The sequence below is a fragment of the Podarcis melisellensis genome, assembly GCF_964234715.1.
Source record: "Podarcis melisellensis genome assembly, chromosome: 7".
Lineage (NCBI taxonomy): Eukaryota > Metazoa > Chordata > Lepidosauria > Squamata > Lacertidae > Podarcis > Podarcis melisellensis.
This window is the reverse complement of record NC_138539.1, coordinates 90,682,834-90,700,797: the sequence shown is the minus strand read 5'-3', so window position 1 is coordinate 90,700,797 and position 17,964 is coordinate 90,682,834. Positions and strand designations below refer to the sequence as shown.

At 41.0% G+C, this 17,964-nt stretch overlaps 1 protein-coding gene across 2 annotated transcripts in view; it reads left to right on the top strand.

Moving 5' to 3' along the window:
- ADCY2 (adenylate cyclase 2) overlaps nucleotides 1-17,964 on the top strand; it is a gene marked incomplete at its 5' end in the record, with an annotated part of 151,361 nt that overhangs the window by 88,008 nt on the left and 45,389 nt on the right. For both annotated transcript variants that reach the window (XM_081917731.1, XM_081917732.1), the window contains 4 exons: nucleotides 13,421-13,558; nucleotides 14,458-14,580; nucleotides 15,414-15,598; nucleotides 17,390-17,474. In XM_081917731.1, the coding sequence (XP_081773857.1) occupies nucleotides 13,421-13,558; nucleotides 14,458-14,580; nucleotides 15,414-15,598; nucleotides 17,390-17,474 (531 nt within the window). The remainder of the gene's footprint in view (nucleotides 1-13,420; nucleotides 13,559-14,457; nucleotides 14,581-15,413; nucleotides 15,599-17,389; nucleotides 17,475-17,964) is intronic.

Genomic DNA, 17,964 nt, shown 5'->3' with positions numbered 1-17,964 from the left:
AGTTGCAAGTAGGAGGCCCCTAATACAGCTTGAGTCTTCACTCACTACAGTAAGGGTCCATCCACACAGCTGTTTGTCCTGTGATTTCTGGCCTTTTGTATCTTTCTATTATCACGGGTCCAGTAGGGTTTTTTCTTGTCCCATTGCCTTTCCTAGGAAAACGCGCTGTTTCCTGCTGAATCAGGACAAACATTAGTCCAAAGAAAACTGGAAGAAATATTTGTCCCTCTTCTAATCCTAAAATAGATGTTGAAGGGGAATAAGCATGCTTTCCTGGGAGCTGTGTTTGGGGCAATCTGCTCTTCCCTCCTTTCCTTCTTTCCCCCCCTATCACCTACAGAATAATTTCTCTGTTTGCAGTGCACTTCCAGTTTTCACTGAGTGCTTAATTTTTTATTACACTTCCCTGTTTAGCGCTAATAAAAACTGTGGTCAAATGATACATGTGCAAAATGTGTGTGTTCCTGCTCGTTTTCTTTGATTTGTTGTGATGATTCCAATCACAGCTTTATTTTCTGTCTTTAAAAATAAGTGTTAATTAATAGGTATTGGAAGGGTCGCAGCTCCTTTTGTATATGTCAAATGATGGTTTGATTCTCTGGTTTTCTGATTCTCTGACTCTCTGCCACGGGTGGGGGGAGCTGAAGGTGAAGACAACACGAAAAGCAGACTATTGGTTATATGAAGAATGAAGGGGAAAACACTGGGTTTTGGGGGTCTTTCCCAAGTAAAATCCAAGGCAAAAATCACAAGTGGGAACACCCAGCCCTGGACCAAACTGAAAATGGCACGAAGAGTTGTGGATTTAAGGGGAAACATGGCTGGGCCCTAAGCGTGCGTAGAAATTGTACTCAAGGCCAGAACTACACAGTTAAGGCCACATACAGTTATGCACTGAGAAAAAGAAGTCTAAAGTCTTTATGGGAACACAGAACTTGTTCTACCGGATCCTGACCCCAGGAGTTCCATTGCAGCACCACCACTGGTAACTCGGCTTATCAAAACTTTGGGTCAGCGTTCTCAGGACAATGAATCAAAATGAAGAAACTGCTTTAAGGAGATCCAGGCTCTGAATGATGCTCTTTGTTACTTATCCCAGCAAGAGGAAAATGAGATTGTCCAGCTAACACTGACCAGATATAGGTATCACCGGGTGCTGACTACATTGCAGTAACATACTTTGTCTCCTGTTTTCCCCAAACGTTTCAGAAGAAGAGAGCAGCTGAAGAAGCCTGCATCTCAGCTAGGAAGAAGAACTTGACTGGGGGCTTAGTAGGGATTTGAGACTTTGGGGCTTTGGACAACTAGGACAACGTCCCTCATTGTTGGTGGCATTATATCCTAGCCTGCTCTCAAGCATTTTACTTGCACTTTTGTGCATCTGTTTGGAGCTTGAAGCTGGCAAGTCAGTGCACCTACTTGCAAATGCAAATGGATGGATTTGTCCCTTGTGGAGGGCACTTGCACCACAAGTAGGTAAAGAGCACCCAGAGAAAATACAAAATCAGATCAAATGAAGCCATGATGGAGGTGCTGCAGCGGAGGCTGCTCTCAAACTGTGCTAGACAAAAAGTGCCTTAAGACAAAAGTTGTGCTCAGAATGAAAGGATGGCTTTTGATTGTTTTCTTTCTCTGAAGAGGTAATTACATTACTGCAAAGGTGCTTTGTGTTCCTCCATCTAAGGAACATACACATTTCCTTCCTGTACAGTCATCATCATATTATTACAAAAAGGAGATACTTTAAGGGAGGCCTGGCATTTTTTATATTAATTCCAGTCTACTTTGCAGCTGCCTGTCTTTTGCTTTCAGTAATACTTTTTATCTGTTTTGCTGAATAGCTCAGTAGGTGCTGGGAGCATGTTGCTTTTCTTAGAACCTCAATTCCAGTAATGAGGCCATAATATCTCAACGTTATTGAAGACCACCTTATAAAGAAAAGTTCCTTCAGCATAATATCCTTCTTCGTAGCTTGGGTAAGGAAACGGATCGCTGAGGACTTTCTTCCCTGGAGTTAATTTACTTTTACTTACCAACCTGTGGTGATTTCTAGAGTTCACATCACTCAGTGTTGTCAAGACTGCAAGCAATTTCTTTCTCGCCCATTGTGTTTTCTGTTAAATGAAACTGTTAAATGAAGCTGGACAGTTTTTCCAAAGCGACTTGGTTTTTGATGTATAGGAGAAAAAAAGCAAAAAGGGTATGTGACCTGATGTGTCCCTGATGTGTTACTTAACAGATGGATGCCAAATATCTCTTGAGCTTGAAATGTACAGATAGTTTTCAGGTCAGAGCTGTTCCTACTCCAAGTAATGCCAAATAAAAGAACAGGAGGAACCTGGAAAAAATAAAGCATTCATTCTAGTGAAAGCCACAAAGATCACACACCCCCTTTCTTAATGCAGTACCTTTATTGAATGGTGCAGCTCTCTTCAAACATAAACCTTTTTGGTTAAAAGTAGCTTTTATCAATGCTGATAAAAGGTTCCATGAAAGTGTTTAGGTAAGTGGTGTTAGTGTAATAAAACTGGTATGTAGACATTTAGGGTATGTTGTTAAAGCAGCCATGCTACCGAAGGCAGAGATTTATTTCATACGCTTTTCAATGTCTTAACAATGTGGAGCATTGTTGGGTGGAATATCAAACATTTTCAGGGATTCACCCTTGAAATAGTTCAGTGTAAGGTGTGGCAGACATCCTGAGCCAGACATCCTGGAGAGCCAGACATCCTGGAGAGTGAAGTCAAATGGGCCTTAGAAAGCACTGCAAATAACAAGGCCAGTGGAAGTGATGGTATTCCAGCTGAACTATTTAAAATTTTAAAAGATGATGCTGTTAAGGTGCTACACTCAATATGCCAGCAAGTTTGGAAAACTCAGCAGTGGCCAGAGGACTGGAGAAGATCAGTCTACACCCCAATTCCAAAGAAGGGCAGTGCCAAAGAATGCTCCAATTACCGCACAATTTCACACACTAGCAAGGTTATGCTTAAAATTCTACAAGGTAGGCTCAAGCAGTATGTGGACCAAGAACTCCCAGAAGTGCAAGCTGGATTTAGAAGAGGCAGAGGAACCAGAGACCAAATTGCAAACATGCGCTGGATTATGGAGAAAGCTAGAGAGTTCCAAAAAGACATCTACTTCTGCTTCATTGACTATGCAAAAGCCTTTGACTGTGTCGACCACAGCAAACTATGGCAAGTTCTTAAAGAAATGGGAGTGCCAGATCACCTCATCTGTCTCCTGAGAAATCTCTATGTGGGACAAGAAGCTACAGTTAGAACTGGATATGGAACAACTGATTGGTTCAAAATTGGGAAAGGAGTACGTCAAGGCTGTATATTGTCTCCCTGCTTATTTAACTTATATGCAGAATTCATCATGCAAAAGGCTAGGCTGGATGAATCCCTAGCCGGAATTAAAATTGCCGGAAGAAATATCAACAACCTCAGATATGCAGATGACACAACCTTGATGGCAGAAAGTGAGGAGGAATTAAAGAAACTTTTATTGAGGGTGAAAGAGGAGAGTGCAAAATATGGTCTGAAGCTCAACATCAAAAAAACGAAGATCATGGCCACTGGTCCCATCACCTCCTGGCAAATAGAAGGGGAAGAAATGGAGGCAGTGAGAGATTTTACTTTCTTGGGCTCCATGATCACTGCAGATGGTGACAGCAGCCACGAAATTAAAAGAGGCCTTCTTGGGAGAAAAGCAATGACAAACCTAGACAGCATCTTAAAAAGTAGAGACATCACCTTGCCAACAAAGGTCCGTATAGTAAAAGCTATGGTTTTCCCAGGAGTGATGTATGGAAGTGAGAGCTGGACCATAAAGAAGGCTGATCGCCGAATAATTGATGCTTTTTTGTGTGTTTTTATAAAATTTTTATTAAGATTTTTGCATTATAAAATAGAAAAAGAAAAAAGAAAAAATACAAAATAAAAATTGTTAAAAACAGTCTTCTCATCATATTATTTTTCATTTACTTGTTTCTCGGACCTCCTCGTACCTCCCTTTTTTGTATTCCAATTCAATATATTAGCTCAGCAGTTTCTTTCCCTCATTATTCTACCCAGATCTTTAATCTTAAATTATTATAACCTTGAATTTTTACTTTTAAAAAACAATTTTTTCATATTCTTTTAGACCATTACAGCTAGAAACCACTTAATTTCAATCCAACATCATTCTAAGATTCATTCATTTTACAATGTCTCTGTAGATAGTCTTTAAATTTCTTCCAGTCTTCTTCCACTGACTCTTCTCCCTGATCTCGGATCCTGCCAGTCATTTCCGCCAGTTCCATGTAATCCATCACCTTCATCTGCCATTCTTCCAGAGTGGGTAAATCTTGTGTCTTCCAATATTTTGCAGTAAGTATTCTTGCTGCTGTTGTGGCATACATAAAGAAAGTTCTATCCTTCTTTAACACCGATTGGTCAACTATGCCCAGGAGAAAGGCTTCTGGTTTCTTCAAGAAGGTATATTTAAATACCTTTTTCAATTCATTATATATTGTCTCCCAGAAAGCCTTAATCCTTGGGCACGTCCACAAAAAGTGAAATAATGTACCTTCATTTTCTTTACATTTCCAACATTTATTATCGGGCAAATGGTAGATTTTTGCTAGCTTGACTGGGGTCATGTACCACCTGTATATCATTTTCATAATATTCTCTCTTAAGGCATTACATGCCATAAATTTCATATCGGTGTTCCACAACTGTTCCCAGTCTGCAAACATAATATTGTGTCCAACATCTTGTGCCCATTTAATCATAACAGATTTCACCGTTTCATCCTGAGTATTCCATTTCAACAGCAAGTTATACATCCTTGATAAATTCTTAGTTTTGGGTTCTAACAGTTCTGTTTCTAGTTTTGATTTTTCCACCTGGAAGCCAATTTTCTTGTCCAAATTATATGCCTCCATTATCTGATAATAATGCAGCCAATCTCGCACTTTGTTCTTTAGTTTCTCAAAACTCTGCAGTTTTAGTCTATCTCCATCTTGTTCCAAAATTTCCCAATATTTCGGCCATTTAGCCTCCATATTGAGCTTTTTCTGAGCTTTCGCTTCCATCGGTGACAGCCACCTTGGAGTTTTATTTTCCAATAGATCCTTGTATCTTATCCAAACATTAAACAATGCTTTCCTAACAATATGGTTTTAAAATGCTTTATGCGCTTTGACCTTATCATACCACAGATATGCATGCCATCCAAATACATTATTAAAACCTTCCAAATCCAAAATGTCTGTGTTTTCAAGAAGTAGCCATTCTTTCAACCAGCAGAAAGCTGCTGATTCATAATAAAGTCTAAAGTCTGCCAGGGCAAATCCACCTCTTTCCTTTGCATCCGTTAATATTTTAAATTTTATTCTAGGCTTCTTGCCCTGCCAGACAAATCTTGAAATATCTCTCTGCCACTTTTTGAAACAGTCCATCTTGTCCACAATTTGCAATGCCTGAAACAAAAACAACATTCTAGGCAATGCATTCATTTTTATAGCAGCGATACGGCCTAGCAATGAAAGTTTCAAATTTGACCATATTTCTAAATCTTTTTTCACTTCACCCCAGCATTTTTCATAGTTATCTTTAAATAAGTTCCCATTTTTTGCTGTCATATTGATCCCCAAGTATTTAACTTTCTTAACCACTGTTAAACCTGTCATGTTCTGAAACCTCTCTCTCTCAATTTGTGTTAAATTTTTCTCTAAAACCTTGGTTTTTGACTTATTCAGTTTAAACCCAGCGACCTGACCAAATTCATGAATCAGTTCTAAACCCCTTTTAGTACTAGATTCTGGCTCCTGTAACGTCAATACTAAATCATCTGCAAATGCTCTCATTTTGTACTGTCTGGCTCCAACTGGTCCCTTCTAATCATGTTCAGCAAAACCTCCAGAACCGATATAAAAAGCAATGGGGAAATTGGGCAACCTTGTCATGTCCCTTTTTCTATTTTAAATTCTTCCGTCACCACATTGTTTACAATTAATTTAGCCCTTTGTTCTGAATATATTGCACTTATACCATTTTCAAAACCTTGGCCTACCCCCATACCCTGTAAGTTCTTTTTCATGAAAGTCCAAGAAATGTTGTCAAAGGCTTTCTCCGCATCCACAAATATTAAAACTGCCTTAGTATTTATATTCACTTGCAATTTCTCTATAATATTAATTATGTTTCTCACATTGTCAGAAAGATGTCTTCCTGGGAGAAAACCTGCTTGGTCTTTATGTATCTCTTCCACTAACACTCTTTTTAGTCTTTTAGCCAAAATATCTGCAAAAATTTTGTAATCCACATTAAGCAGTGATATGGGACGGTAGTTCTTGAGCTGCGTCTTTTCAGTCTCTGTTTTTGGTACAAGTGTGATATATGCTTCTTTCCACGACTCTGGTGCCATTTTCCCCTCCATTATTTCATTACAGACTTCTTTCAAAGGTTGTACTAACCATTCCTTTAAGGATCTGTAATATCTAGAAGTCAGTCCATCCGGTCCTGGAGATTTACCCAATTGCATATTCTGGATGGCACCTTCTATCTCCTGTTCAGTTATTTTATAGCTCAACATTAATTTATTTTCTTGAGAGATTTTTTGTAATCCATTTTTCTTCAAAAATTGGTCTACGTCGATTTCTCTCTGTGGCCCTTGTGTATATAATTGTTTGAAATACCTCTGGAAGCAGTTTCTGATCTCAGCTGGGTTCTGTATGTTCCTTCCTTCCACTTCTAAATTTGTAATTGTATTTAGTTTTTGTCTTTTTTTCATTTGCCAAGCCAACATTTTCCCACATTTGTTAGCCGACTCAAATGTCTTTTGTCTCATTTGTTTAATTTTCCATTCAATCTCTTGGTTCATCATTTTCATAAATTGCACTTGGTATAACTTTATTTCTCTCAAAATCTCCTGCGACTTGGGTTTTGCTCTCAATTTTTTTTCACTTTCCTTTATTTTCTCCAAAATTTTATCCTTCTTCTCATTCTGGATTCTCTTTTTTAGTGCGTTCTGTTGTATCAAGAACCCTCTCATAACCGCCTTGCTGGCATCCCAGATTACTCTTTTTTCCACATTGGTGTTCATATTTATCTCAAAGTAGTCTCTCAAGTTTTTTTGGGCCTTCTTTAAAACTTCTTCATCTCTAAATAAGGTGTCATTCATCCTCCATCTGAAGGAACCAGTTGATATTAGTTTCATCTCCATCTTGACAGCGTTGTGGTTGGAGCAGGTTTTTGGGCAGATTTCCACTTTTCTAGTCTTTGGTGCCATTCCTCTAGTTACCCATATTTGGTCAATTCTAGTCCATGTCATTTTGGCTTCAGAAAAGAAGGTTCCCTCCTTAGCCAAAGGGTTCTTTATTCTCCAAATATCAACTAAATCCAAGTTGTCTGTCATCTCAAAAAAAGTTTTCGATAGTCTGCCATCCTTGGTGACTACCTGTCTTTGTGCCTTGTCCATATGTGTAGATACCACTCCATTCATGTCTCCCAGCAAAATTACATTGTAATCCAAATAGTCCATCAGGATCTCATGCAACTTTTTTTAAAAATCAGATTTCCCCTCATTTGGTGCATAAACACCTACTATCAAAAAAAATTCTCCCTGTATTTGAATTTCAACTGCCACAAATCTTCCTTGGTCATCTTTAAATATAAATTTCGGTTGTAATCTCTCTTTTGCATAAATCACAACTCTTTTTTTTACCTTGTCTGATGAGATAAACTCCTGACCAAGTCTTTTATTAATCAATAGTTTCCTGTGTAGCCTTGTTATATGAGTTTCTTGTAAACAAATCAGATCCAATTGTTCCTTTTTTAATAAGTGAAACACAGATCTCCTTTTCTGAGGGGAGTTCAAACCGTTAATATTCCAACTTAGTAGTTGCAGAGCCATGATGTAGTTACTATGCTTCTCCTCCAACTGCACCCAGTGCCTGTTCCTGTTCTGTTGGTGGTATCACCTTCTTCAAACACTCTTTTAATTCAGGAGGTAGATCTGGTATATCCAAAGTTTCACTTACAAGTGTTCTTAACTCTCCTTCAGCTTTCTTCTGCAAGTCTTCTCCGTGGTCTCTCCAAAATTCGGCTTTGTCGTCCTCTGATCTTATTTTTATCTTCTTGACTTTGTAACTAAAAGACAGACCTTGGGGGAATTCCCACCTAAAAAAGATTCCGTTACTTCTCAGCAGTGCAGTCAAGTCTCTGTAATTGGACCTAAGGTCCAGAAGATGTTTCGGAATATCCTTAAATATCTCCACTCTTGACTGATGTATTACCAAAGTCTTCTGGAAGTGCAGACTCAAGATTTTGTCTCTCTCCTCTTTTGTTCGGAGGGTGATCAAACAGTCTCTTGCTCTATTCTTTCTCACTCCTTTTCCGAGTCTAAAAGCACTCACTATCTTGAAGCTATCCTTCTCCAAATATGGATTCCAAAAGTCTGCAAATCCCTTTGTAAGAAATTCAATCAAATTATCTTTCTCCGACTTCCGGGTTGGCGCCATAGCCGAATGGCGGATTCCCTCCGAGCTCCGGAGGGAACCTGCTAGACAGGGGTTGGGTCCTGCCGCGCCGGCGACGCGGGGACCCTCAAAAACCACTGGCGCAGAAGCCCGTGGACCTGGTGACTCGGCGGGCACCGTTTGCGCCCCCAACCTGCGAAGAAGCCTTTTTAAAGGCTTCGGAGCGGGGGACGGGGAGCAGCTTGGTGCTGTGAGTCTTCTGCTTCCCCTGCCAAGCGAAGCCGCATGCCATTCGACTGAGAGCGCTGACTTCTTCTTTTGGAAATTTGGACTAAAATCTAAAGATAACAACCCGTGAGTAATTTTGAAATTGGACTAAAAAAAATTTATTTTGGGGGGGGATTTGGTACGAGTGGGGGAGATGCAAAAAGGAAGTCCGTCTCCCCCCCCCCATTGTATACAATTTAAAGCAAGGATTTGACAACTAAGGTCGAAGAAGAACCTTTTCTTAATTGGACAAAAGTTATTAATTGCACGGATTGATAGTATAAGTAATTGTGCTGGAGGATGAGAGTTAATTTTTTGAATTAAAGTGCCACCCATCCCGGGACCAGGAGTGATCCGCGAGAGGAGCCTGCTGAGGAGACATAAAAGATTTTTACAGCTGTCAAACTAGCTGTCAAAGTCAGGAAAAAATTCTTAGACTTTGTTTCTGATGTTTCTGCTGGTTACAATAGATACAATATAGTTACAAATCGCTGAAAATAAAGAAGAACTGAAACAAATTAACTTGGCTTTTGGGTTGGAAGTGAAAGGAATACTGAATAACCAGAATCCCTCTAATGTTCAGGGACATTACAAAAATGGAAATAGGTCGAAAAATACTAGCTGTCCTGGAGGAGGTTATTTTTCTCGTGAGAAAGTTGCGTGAGTCGCAGGAGCAAGGTTTTGTTTTGTCTACAAGTGCCATAACTTTGAAGTCAACAGCAAAGGAATCTACTGAGTTGGAAAAGGATTTGATGAACAAAAGCCAGGCAGCTGAACAAGAAAAGAAACTTGAGAAAATTGAAGAAGTGGAGAAAGAGATATATGTTGAACAGGAGGAGCAGGAAGGAGGGGCTGCAATGCTGCAGAAGGCAAAGGAGAGCCGGAGGCCTGTCAAGATGGACATAAAAGAAAATAAGAATTGGATGATAAAAACTGGGTTCGAACTGGAAAGTGAGGAGTGGAAAGATCTCCTTTTGTGGAGATCGGAAGATCTATGGTTTATAAATCTGATCAAGGTGGAAGTTGGAGCCTTTGGGCTATTTGGACTTAAAAGGTTTGAGAAACAAGACTTGAGTTCCACCTTTAAATATGGAGGTCTGGCTGGAAGGAACATGGACATTATAGGGATAGTGCCCCTCCGAGATTTGGTGTTTAATATAAAGGACTTTCAGAGAAACCGGCAGAGAGGGACTGAAAGAGATTTAAGGGCCTCAGACGTGAGGTTGCCAGGCTGATAAAAGATGGACTAATGGACAATGGTTTGGGATTCAAACCGGGGAAGGGAGGGTGGGGTTTGGAAATCCAAAGGATGTACAAAAATACTCTGATTTTTTCTATCTTTTTTTTCTTTTTGTGTTGTCACTAGTAGTAAAATGGGGAATTCGTGGAAGGGAAACTGGGACGATCTTAGAAAAAGTCTTTAAGTATAATGCTTGATGTATATAAGCTAAAAGTTGATATATAAATTGAAAATCTAGGGATAAGAACTTGCTGAACAAACCTTTGGATATGGAATACAAGAAGGGGAGGCAAGGGGAAGTTGCGGAAAAAAGGTATTGAAAATATGGATTGTATGTTGAATTTTTCTTTTTTTTCTTTTTTTTGTTTTACTTTTTTATGTATTATTTGAAATTCCAATAAATATCATTTTAAAAAAAAAATCTTTCTCCAATTCAGGAACCGCCCTGACCCTTAAATTTGCTTGTTTCTCCCTCAACTCAATCATAGACAATATTGATCTGTGGTCTTGTAGTTGTTTGTGTATCTTCTCTTCTACAATGGTGGTTGTATAGGTTGCAATTTATTTTGCCTCATCAGCTGTCTTTCGTATTGAAGTTGATTCCTGTAGTAATTTCTGAATAGTCTCAGTATTAGTGTTCACCTTCTGACCCAAATTATTAATGCTTGTAGTATTTTGATTAATACTTGTGGTGTTTTGGTCAATTTTACTCAATGCCTCGGCTACTTGTTTACTTATTTTATCCAAAGATTCATTTATTTTACTAAGTGCCTGGGCCAGGGCATCGTCAGCAGCCATACCTTTAGGTTTAGATTGTGCCGATGGGGTTGTTATTGGCAAGCCAGCAGGGCCGGATGTCGAAGCTCTCCTTTGCAGCCCACCGTCTGTATGAAGTACTCTGCCAGATCTGGTTGCTTGTAGGGACTCTAACTTGTCTTTCCCATCTGCCATAACCCTCCAGATAAAAGTCAAGGTCAGTCACACACTCAAAGTCAGAGTCAGAGTCTGTCAAGGCCAGTCACACACTCAGAGTCAGAGTTTGTTTTGAAGTGGAAAATTCCCTTAATCCAGCTGCAGTTGCAGCAATTTCAAAGTTCCTCTAGGGGGACACAGTAACAACGACAGTCAATAATATTTTAAAGTAACTTACTTTCCCCTTTCATCCCCCAGTCTCAAAAGGACAACAGTTTCTATTTCAATTTATTTATTACCTGATACTTTGAAATCAGGAGAAACCAGTCAGTAATAATGTGTCTTAATTGTATCTTCAGACGCAGAGTTAACTGTTAAAAAAGAAAGTACTTTCAGCAACAGCACGTTTCCCAATACTGCATTTTTACTGTTCACTAGAAGCCGGTCTCGGGGATTTGAGCGGTGGATTTTAGCTGCTCTTGCTCTCTCTTTTTGCAGGGAAATGCTGTTCAAATCCTTTCCCCCCTCCTCCCCTGTGTCAAAGGGGGGGAAACACTTGTTTGATGTTCGGATTGTAATCCTTAAGAACATCCTTTGAGGTTTCTGCTTACAAGTTCATTGCTTTACTTCCTTTACAAGAACGGGAGGCAGACTTCCTGTTTATACCGCTCCGCATTCGGTGCCAAATCTTTTATAGAGTTCCTTTAATTGCAAAATTGACCTACTCACGGATCATTGATTTTAGTGCCAAATTTTCAGGAAGAAGGCAGTGCTCTCCGGCAACGGCTTCGCGGCTTCACTCCACGGAAGAAGCAGACGACTCACAGCACAGCGCCACTTCCCCGCTCCGCTCCGGAGCCCAGAGCTGAACTCCTTCGCCGATTGTGGGGGCGCAAAAGGTGCCGGCCGAGTCCCACGGTCACAGGCTTCACCCGCCTTTGATTTTTTGAGGGTCCCCGCTGCGCCGTAGCGGTAAAGACCCAGTTTCCGCGGAGCCAGTCCCCTCCGAATTAAGGGGAATCAGCCATTTTCCGATGGCGCCACCCCGGAAGTCTCAATTGATGCTTTTGAATTATGGTGCTGGAGGAGACTCTTGAGAGTCCCATGGACTGCAAGAAGATCAAACCTATTCTTCATTCTGAAGGAAATCAGCCTTGAGTGCTCACTGGAAGCACAGATCATGAAGCTGAGGCTCCAATACTTTGGCCACCTCATGAGAAGAGAAGACTCCCTGGAAAAGACCCTGGTGTTGGGAAAGATGGAGGGCACAAGGAGAAGGGGACGACAGAGGACAAGATGGTTGGGCAGTGTTCTCAAAGCTACCAGCATGAGTCTGACCAAACTGCGGGAGGCAGTGGAAGACAGGAGTGCCTGGCCTGCTCTGGTCCATGGGGTCATGAAGAGTCGGATACGACTAAATGACTAAACAACAACAAGGTGTGGCAGAAGGACCCAGACAAAACTTTTGGTGCTACTCATGTGCCCTGTGACAAACGGAAGAAAACATGGAACAAGCCAAAGGGTGGATAGGCCCTCTGTCACATGTTCAGTTGCTGTTAGTTCGTTGCTTTTTAAATAAAAGTTAAAGGGATGGAGAGAAATGTCCCCCATGGGAATTTTGCAATGTGTGTTCCTGACAAGTAATCTAAGCAGAAACTGAGAGAGAATAAAATGAAGTAGGTTATGGATAAATGGCTGATGCTCCTTCTGGGCTGATCATGTCATAATAATTGTAGTTTATTGTAGCAGTTTTTAAATTTAATTGTACCTGAGTTTTACCTACGTGAAAGTGGAAAGCAGTTATGGTAACTTCAGTTTTAAATGTTTTTATAGAATCCGCTCACATGTATCTGAAATAAAAGTGCTCAAGACTGAGATGTTGATAGTGGGGACTTTTGTAGTACAGAAAGCTTTTAGGGTTTAATTTTTTTATGATGTCATACTCTTCCCAGGGAGGTCTGCCTGGTTAGATTTATTGTAGTCCTTACAAGGCAAATGAAATAACTTTTCATGCTGCTTGGCTTTTGGGCTCTGTGAGTCGAATGGTTTTTAATACTGCTAATTCTGCTATTAATGTTTAGTATTGTTAATGGGTTTTTAACGTGTCTGGATATTTTCTTTAATATACTGCGAATTTTAAAATTATGCTATACTTGCTAGCTACTATGGAGTCTCTGCATTTGCCAAAAAATGAAATAAGAACTGTCTGATCCCCGGATCCTACATAAGACTCAGTTTGATCAGTGACCTTTGCGCTTAATTCCCTTTTTATCTACTGTTGTGGTTAGCCAGTCATTTCCTACCTTACAGCTCCAATATGGAAATAGTTGCAATTCAGTGCACATTTTAATCCACTCAAGAACAATTCATCAATGTGTTTGAGCAATGCTTGAGACCCTCTCCTCAGCTGCTCTCTGTGCATCGCCTGCATGTTCTCGCCGTTTAAAATTGTGAGAATTCTTGTTTGAAGCTAACGTGGAAGAAACAGATTATTCATAGAGATGCATTTTCCTGTATTCCGTGTACAGCAGTGCAACAAGAAAGTCTCAGCCTCACTGATGTGGATCTTGAAGTCCTCCGGAGTCATCGCAAACCATTCCTGGCCACGTATCCTGCTCACTTTGATAACAACAGCTATAATATTAACAATGGCTGTATTCAATATGGTAAGTTAAACGGGATTTTGTTTCCATTGCTATTTTTCTATCTTTCTGACGTGTTTCTGTGATGCTTGTTACATGCAGCAGTTGCACTCGGGTTTGGGGTTGACTCAACCTGCCCCCAAAGTTGCACACTCTGGTTAGCTTTGCTCCTGGTGTCCACACATACAGTGATAACATCTGCAAGGAAAGAGCTGTACATGCAGAGCCCTCTGTGCAGATGTTTGCAGTGGGGCCAGGGCTTGTTGGGGCTGGCTTGTTGACAGAGCTCCACTTATGGATTGATGCAACTTTGGGGTCAGATCACCTGAATAGAACTAATATAAATAAAGAAATGGGGCAAAGCCAGTGTCTGAGGAAACAAAGGAGTTGAAGAAAGGAGGCGCTGAGGAAGAAATAGGCCTAGAGAAAAATCTTACAAGGGTCTATACACCATTGGCAAGAAGGAACTAGACCAGCAAGGGAGATTTGAGAACTGTGGACCATAGCCTGGGTGGCAAAGTGGGTATATGGTTGCTAGGTCAATGATCTTGACCTCAACTAGTCTGCTGTACCTTTGACAATTTCCAGAGGAGTACCATGTCACTCTCGTTGCATAAAAACCAACAAGAGTTCTGCGGCACCCTAAAGACTATAAATTTATTATGGTATCAGCTTTTATGGACTACCACCCACCTCGTCAGATACAACAAATCTTTCTTGCTAAGCACTGTTGCACATTTCAGGTCTCCAGAACCTGAAGGTTCATAGTCCTGGGCCAAAGCAAGATAGACTGAGGTAGTTGTCCCACCCCCATGGGGGCATTAAAGGCTGTTTGAAGATGAATTATTGGCCCTTTTGCCTCTAAAGGTGGTAGGTTCATGTCTCGTTTTTCCAGATCCTAAGAGATTTCATGTTTGTTCTAGTTTTTCTTGGACGATGATGGTGTGCTTGAATTCCTCTCCATGCTAAATACATCAAATGCAAGTTCTCTGAATGCAAGCAGTCATATCCTCTCATATATGCAAAACAACTATTTTTTCCTTCCAGTAAGTTAATATTATATTTCTTATTTGTATAAGCTTGTTCCGGTACCGTCAATAGAGCCAGAAAGACTAAGGTCCACTTTGGAGGCACCTCTTAACGTTCCCTCCATAGTTGCTACTGCTATGCAAAGGTTTCCATTCCAAGGAAATGTCACACCTTCGCAGGAGCTGTTAAGACATTCTAGCAAAGGGCCTTGGGGAAAGAAGTTCTGCTTGGTTCACTGGGACAAACTCCCAAGTGAGTGTACATAGGATTGGAGTCTTTTAGTCCAGTCCTAACTACATTTGCATGAAAGTCCATGCTTCTTCAGGTTCTTCAATTAAGGGGACTAAGGAGCAGGAAACCAGCAGGCAGTGCCAGCCTTTGGTTGGTTGTAAATGTGGGGGCAGGTTGAGTGTGGTGGGGCACTGCCCTGTTGACCTTAATGGAGCAACCTCCACTGTCCTGAACCAAGAGGGAGGGGCTATTGTGTAGGTCCTTCTCATCCAATTGTCTCCTGGTTGCGAAGCAAGTACAACAATTATGCAGGATGGACCTGGGGAATTGATTATGTGGTTCCAGCGTTTTAAATGTCACCACAGTGGCATGGGATGAAACCACAGAAACCATTGTGATAATGCCCCCTCCGATCTCATGGAGCATGTGAAAATAGGCTCTTGTTCATGGAAAACTCACTTGTCATGGAGAAGACTTGGGTTCTTCACCCTGACACACACACTGTATGTGTGAATTTATTTTTATTTATTTTCTACTTGAGGGCACAACCCAACCACAGATTAGTGAGAACTAGGCCTTAGCTGCAAACTAAATCCAAATATTTGCTTTCCTTTTCCAGTACTTCATCTATAGTTGCATCCTGGGCTTGATTTCCTGTTCTGTTTTCCTCCGGATAAATCATGAGCTGAAAATGGCAATCATGCTGCTTGCTCTGGTGGCCTATAATGTCATTCTTCTGCACACACATGGCTCTGTGCTGGACAACTACAGCAAATCCCTCTATACAATGGCGCCTCTGAAAAGGTAGGCCAGCGAATCTTAGAGCCACAGAGCTGCCTGCACTGTGCTCCTCCTCTGGTAATGTGTAGTAGTCGAACAAATGTGGCATGACATCAACATACTTTGTGGGCTCATCCACACTCCTGATTGTCCTGTGCCTAGAAATCACAGGGCCGAGAGGTTTTCTGCTTCTCCTGTGCTTTCTATGCACGGATCTAAGCTGTTTCCCTTTTGCCCTGGAGCTTTCCCCAGGGAAACCTGCTCTTTAGCACTGATGGGACAGGTGGGGCTTGTCAAGCTGGGAAGGGAAACTGATTCTATACCTCCTACTGCGTTGTGGGATGTCTTTGGGAAAAGAAAAGGCTAAGGAGTGAATTCTACACAAATCCAGAATGGAGTTGGATGGTGCCTTGTGTGCCTCCTTCTGGTAATTCCAGCAGCCAAGCTGGTGTCAAACGTATTGCCCTGCTTTCCTTTGGACCACATCAGTGAAGCTGAGAGGTGGGTCTTGTCCTCCTGGCAGCTCATGACCTCCATATACACTGTCCAGTGAGTGTGGGGAGGTCACTTCAGTACTTCTACTGGAGCAAAAAGAACGCAGGAGGCAGAAGTTACAAGGTGCCGGTTTCTGATGCCACAGCAGGCACTGTGATCCTTCAGCGGTTTGACTTCACCCCTGGAGATGCACTCCATTGCTTCATGAGACAGATGGATGCCAACAACAGTGCTGAATTGGATCAGACATCACTCCATGGAAAACCCAATGGATGTTTTCTCTACCGGAGCTCTAAAGAGCAGGTTTCCCCATGGGAAAGCAGGGGGACCAGCAGAAGTGTGGACAAGCCCTGTGTTAGCCTGCTGGTTATGTGGGGTGTGGAGAGCCACAGTATGGCGATGTCACGTCACACATGGGCTCAGCAGTGGCAGCTCTGTCTCCCTTTAAAACCTAGTTTGGCCCCTGCTTCCTGGAGGAGGGAGGAAAAAACAACTGCGTTCAGTTCAGCTGTTTGGTTTAGGTTTTATAAGTAGCATGACAAAATAATAATAATGCAAATATCGCCAAGCAGGCAAGGGCAATAACAAGCAGGGCAGGCGTTAATTTTCAGGATTGCAGAATTGACCCATTAAATATGGAAACTCTGTCTCCAGATTTGTCAGGCTAGCAAGAGATAATGTTCTCTAGCATTAGTGATTATATGTGCAATTACTGTGGCATTATTCGTAGGAAACTAATATGTTCCACAAGTGAGGTATTTAATTTTCTTTACCGTGACCAAAATTTTATTCTCTCAATACAAATTTCTTCAAAGGAAATGTGATTCATAAATGAAATAAATAAATAAATAAAAATAAAGATCATAACTCTAGTTATTTGATCTCTTTATGAAAAGGGTCATGGGAACAAATAACAGTCTGAAAGCTTTGCACGCCTGGTGTGACCCTACTAGAGCGTAAATTGTTCCTCATATCCTATATAGTTCCTCTTTACAGCAGATGTATGTGTTGTCTGGAATCTTGCTGCAATTAAACTAATGGCAAGGGGGAGATCCCAAAATACATTGGAAACTAGTCAGTCAGAGAGAAAACTTGACTTATTTTCATTGAACCCTGCTCATGAATTTCTTATATGGAGAAACATTTGCTCACATCAGATAGCAGCCTAAAGTGTTATAGTGCAAGAAATGCTTTACAGCTTGTATTTCATAGTATAATCTGGTCCTCCATCGCAGCAACTCAAAGGAAAGTGGACAGGCTCAGAATATGAATAGCATTTTTGTTTTCCTGCCAATTCTACTTACACATTTGCTTTCACAGACCAGGGATACTGAAAGATCTCAAGACAATGGGCTCGGTGTCCCTCTTCATTTTCTTCATCACTCTGCTGGTACTCAGCAGGCAGGTAGGAACCTCCATCTTTTCCCACTTTTCATACCACTTGAAAGGTTCGCTCTGCGTTTGTTTAGGAGGCTCCCACTTTCTCGCTTACTGCATTGTCACAGTTACCTCTCGCATTGAACAGCTGGATCGTCTTATGCCTGTTAGACAAAATGTTGTGGCATGAAACAATCACCAGAGAACCCAATTGAACATCGTATTGGTTCTGAGGTGTGAAATAATTAAATTGTCTTTGAAATTGTCATTTTTTACACCTTTAAACCCTAGAAGCTTGCCTTGAGATTTTTGCTCAGATTCCATTTGTTTGTGTACAACTTGCCTCCCCGCCCCGTTTAGATCCATAGTGGTAAGCAGCAAGGCAGGTTTATTTGTTTTATTGTTTACAGCATCTTGATCATACAGTGTTGTTCAGAAAAACTTGTTCTGGAAACCTCTATTCATAGTATCAAGAATTTTGTTTGCATGTTGCTTTGTATTTAGTGTAGGTTGCAAGA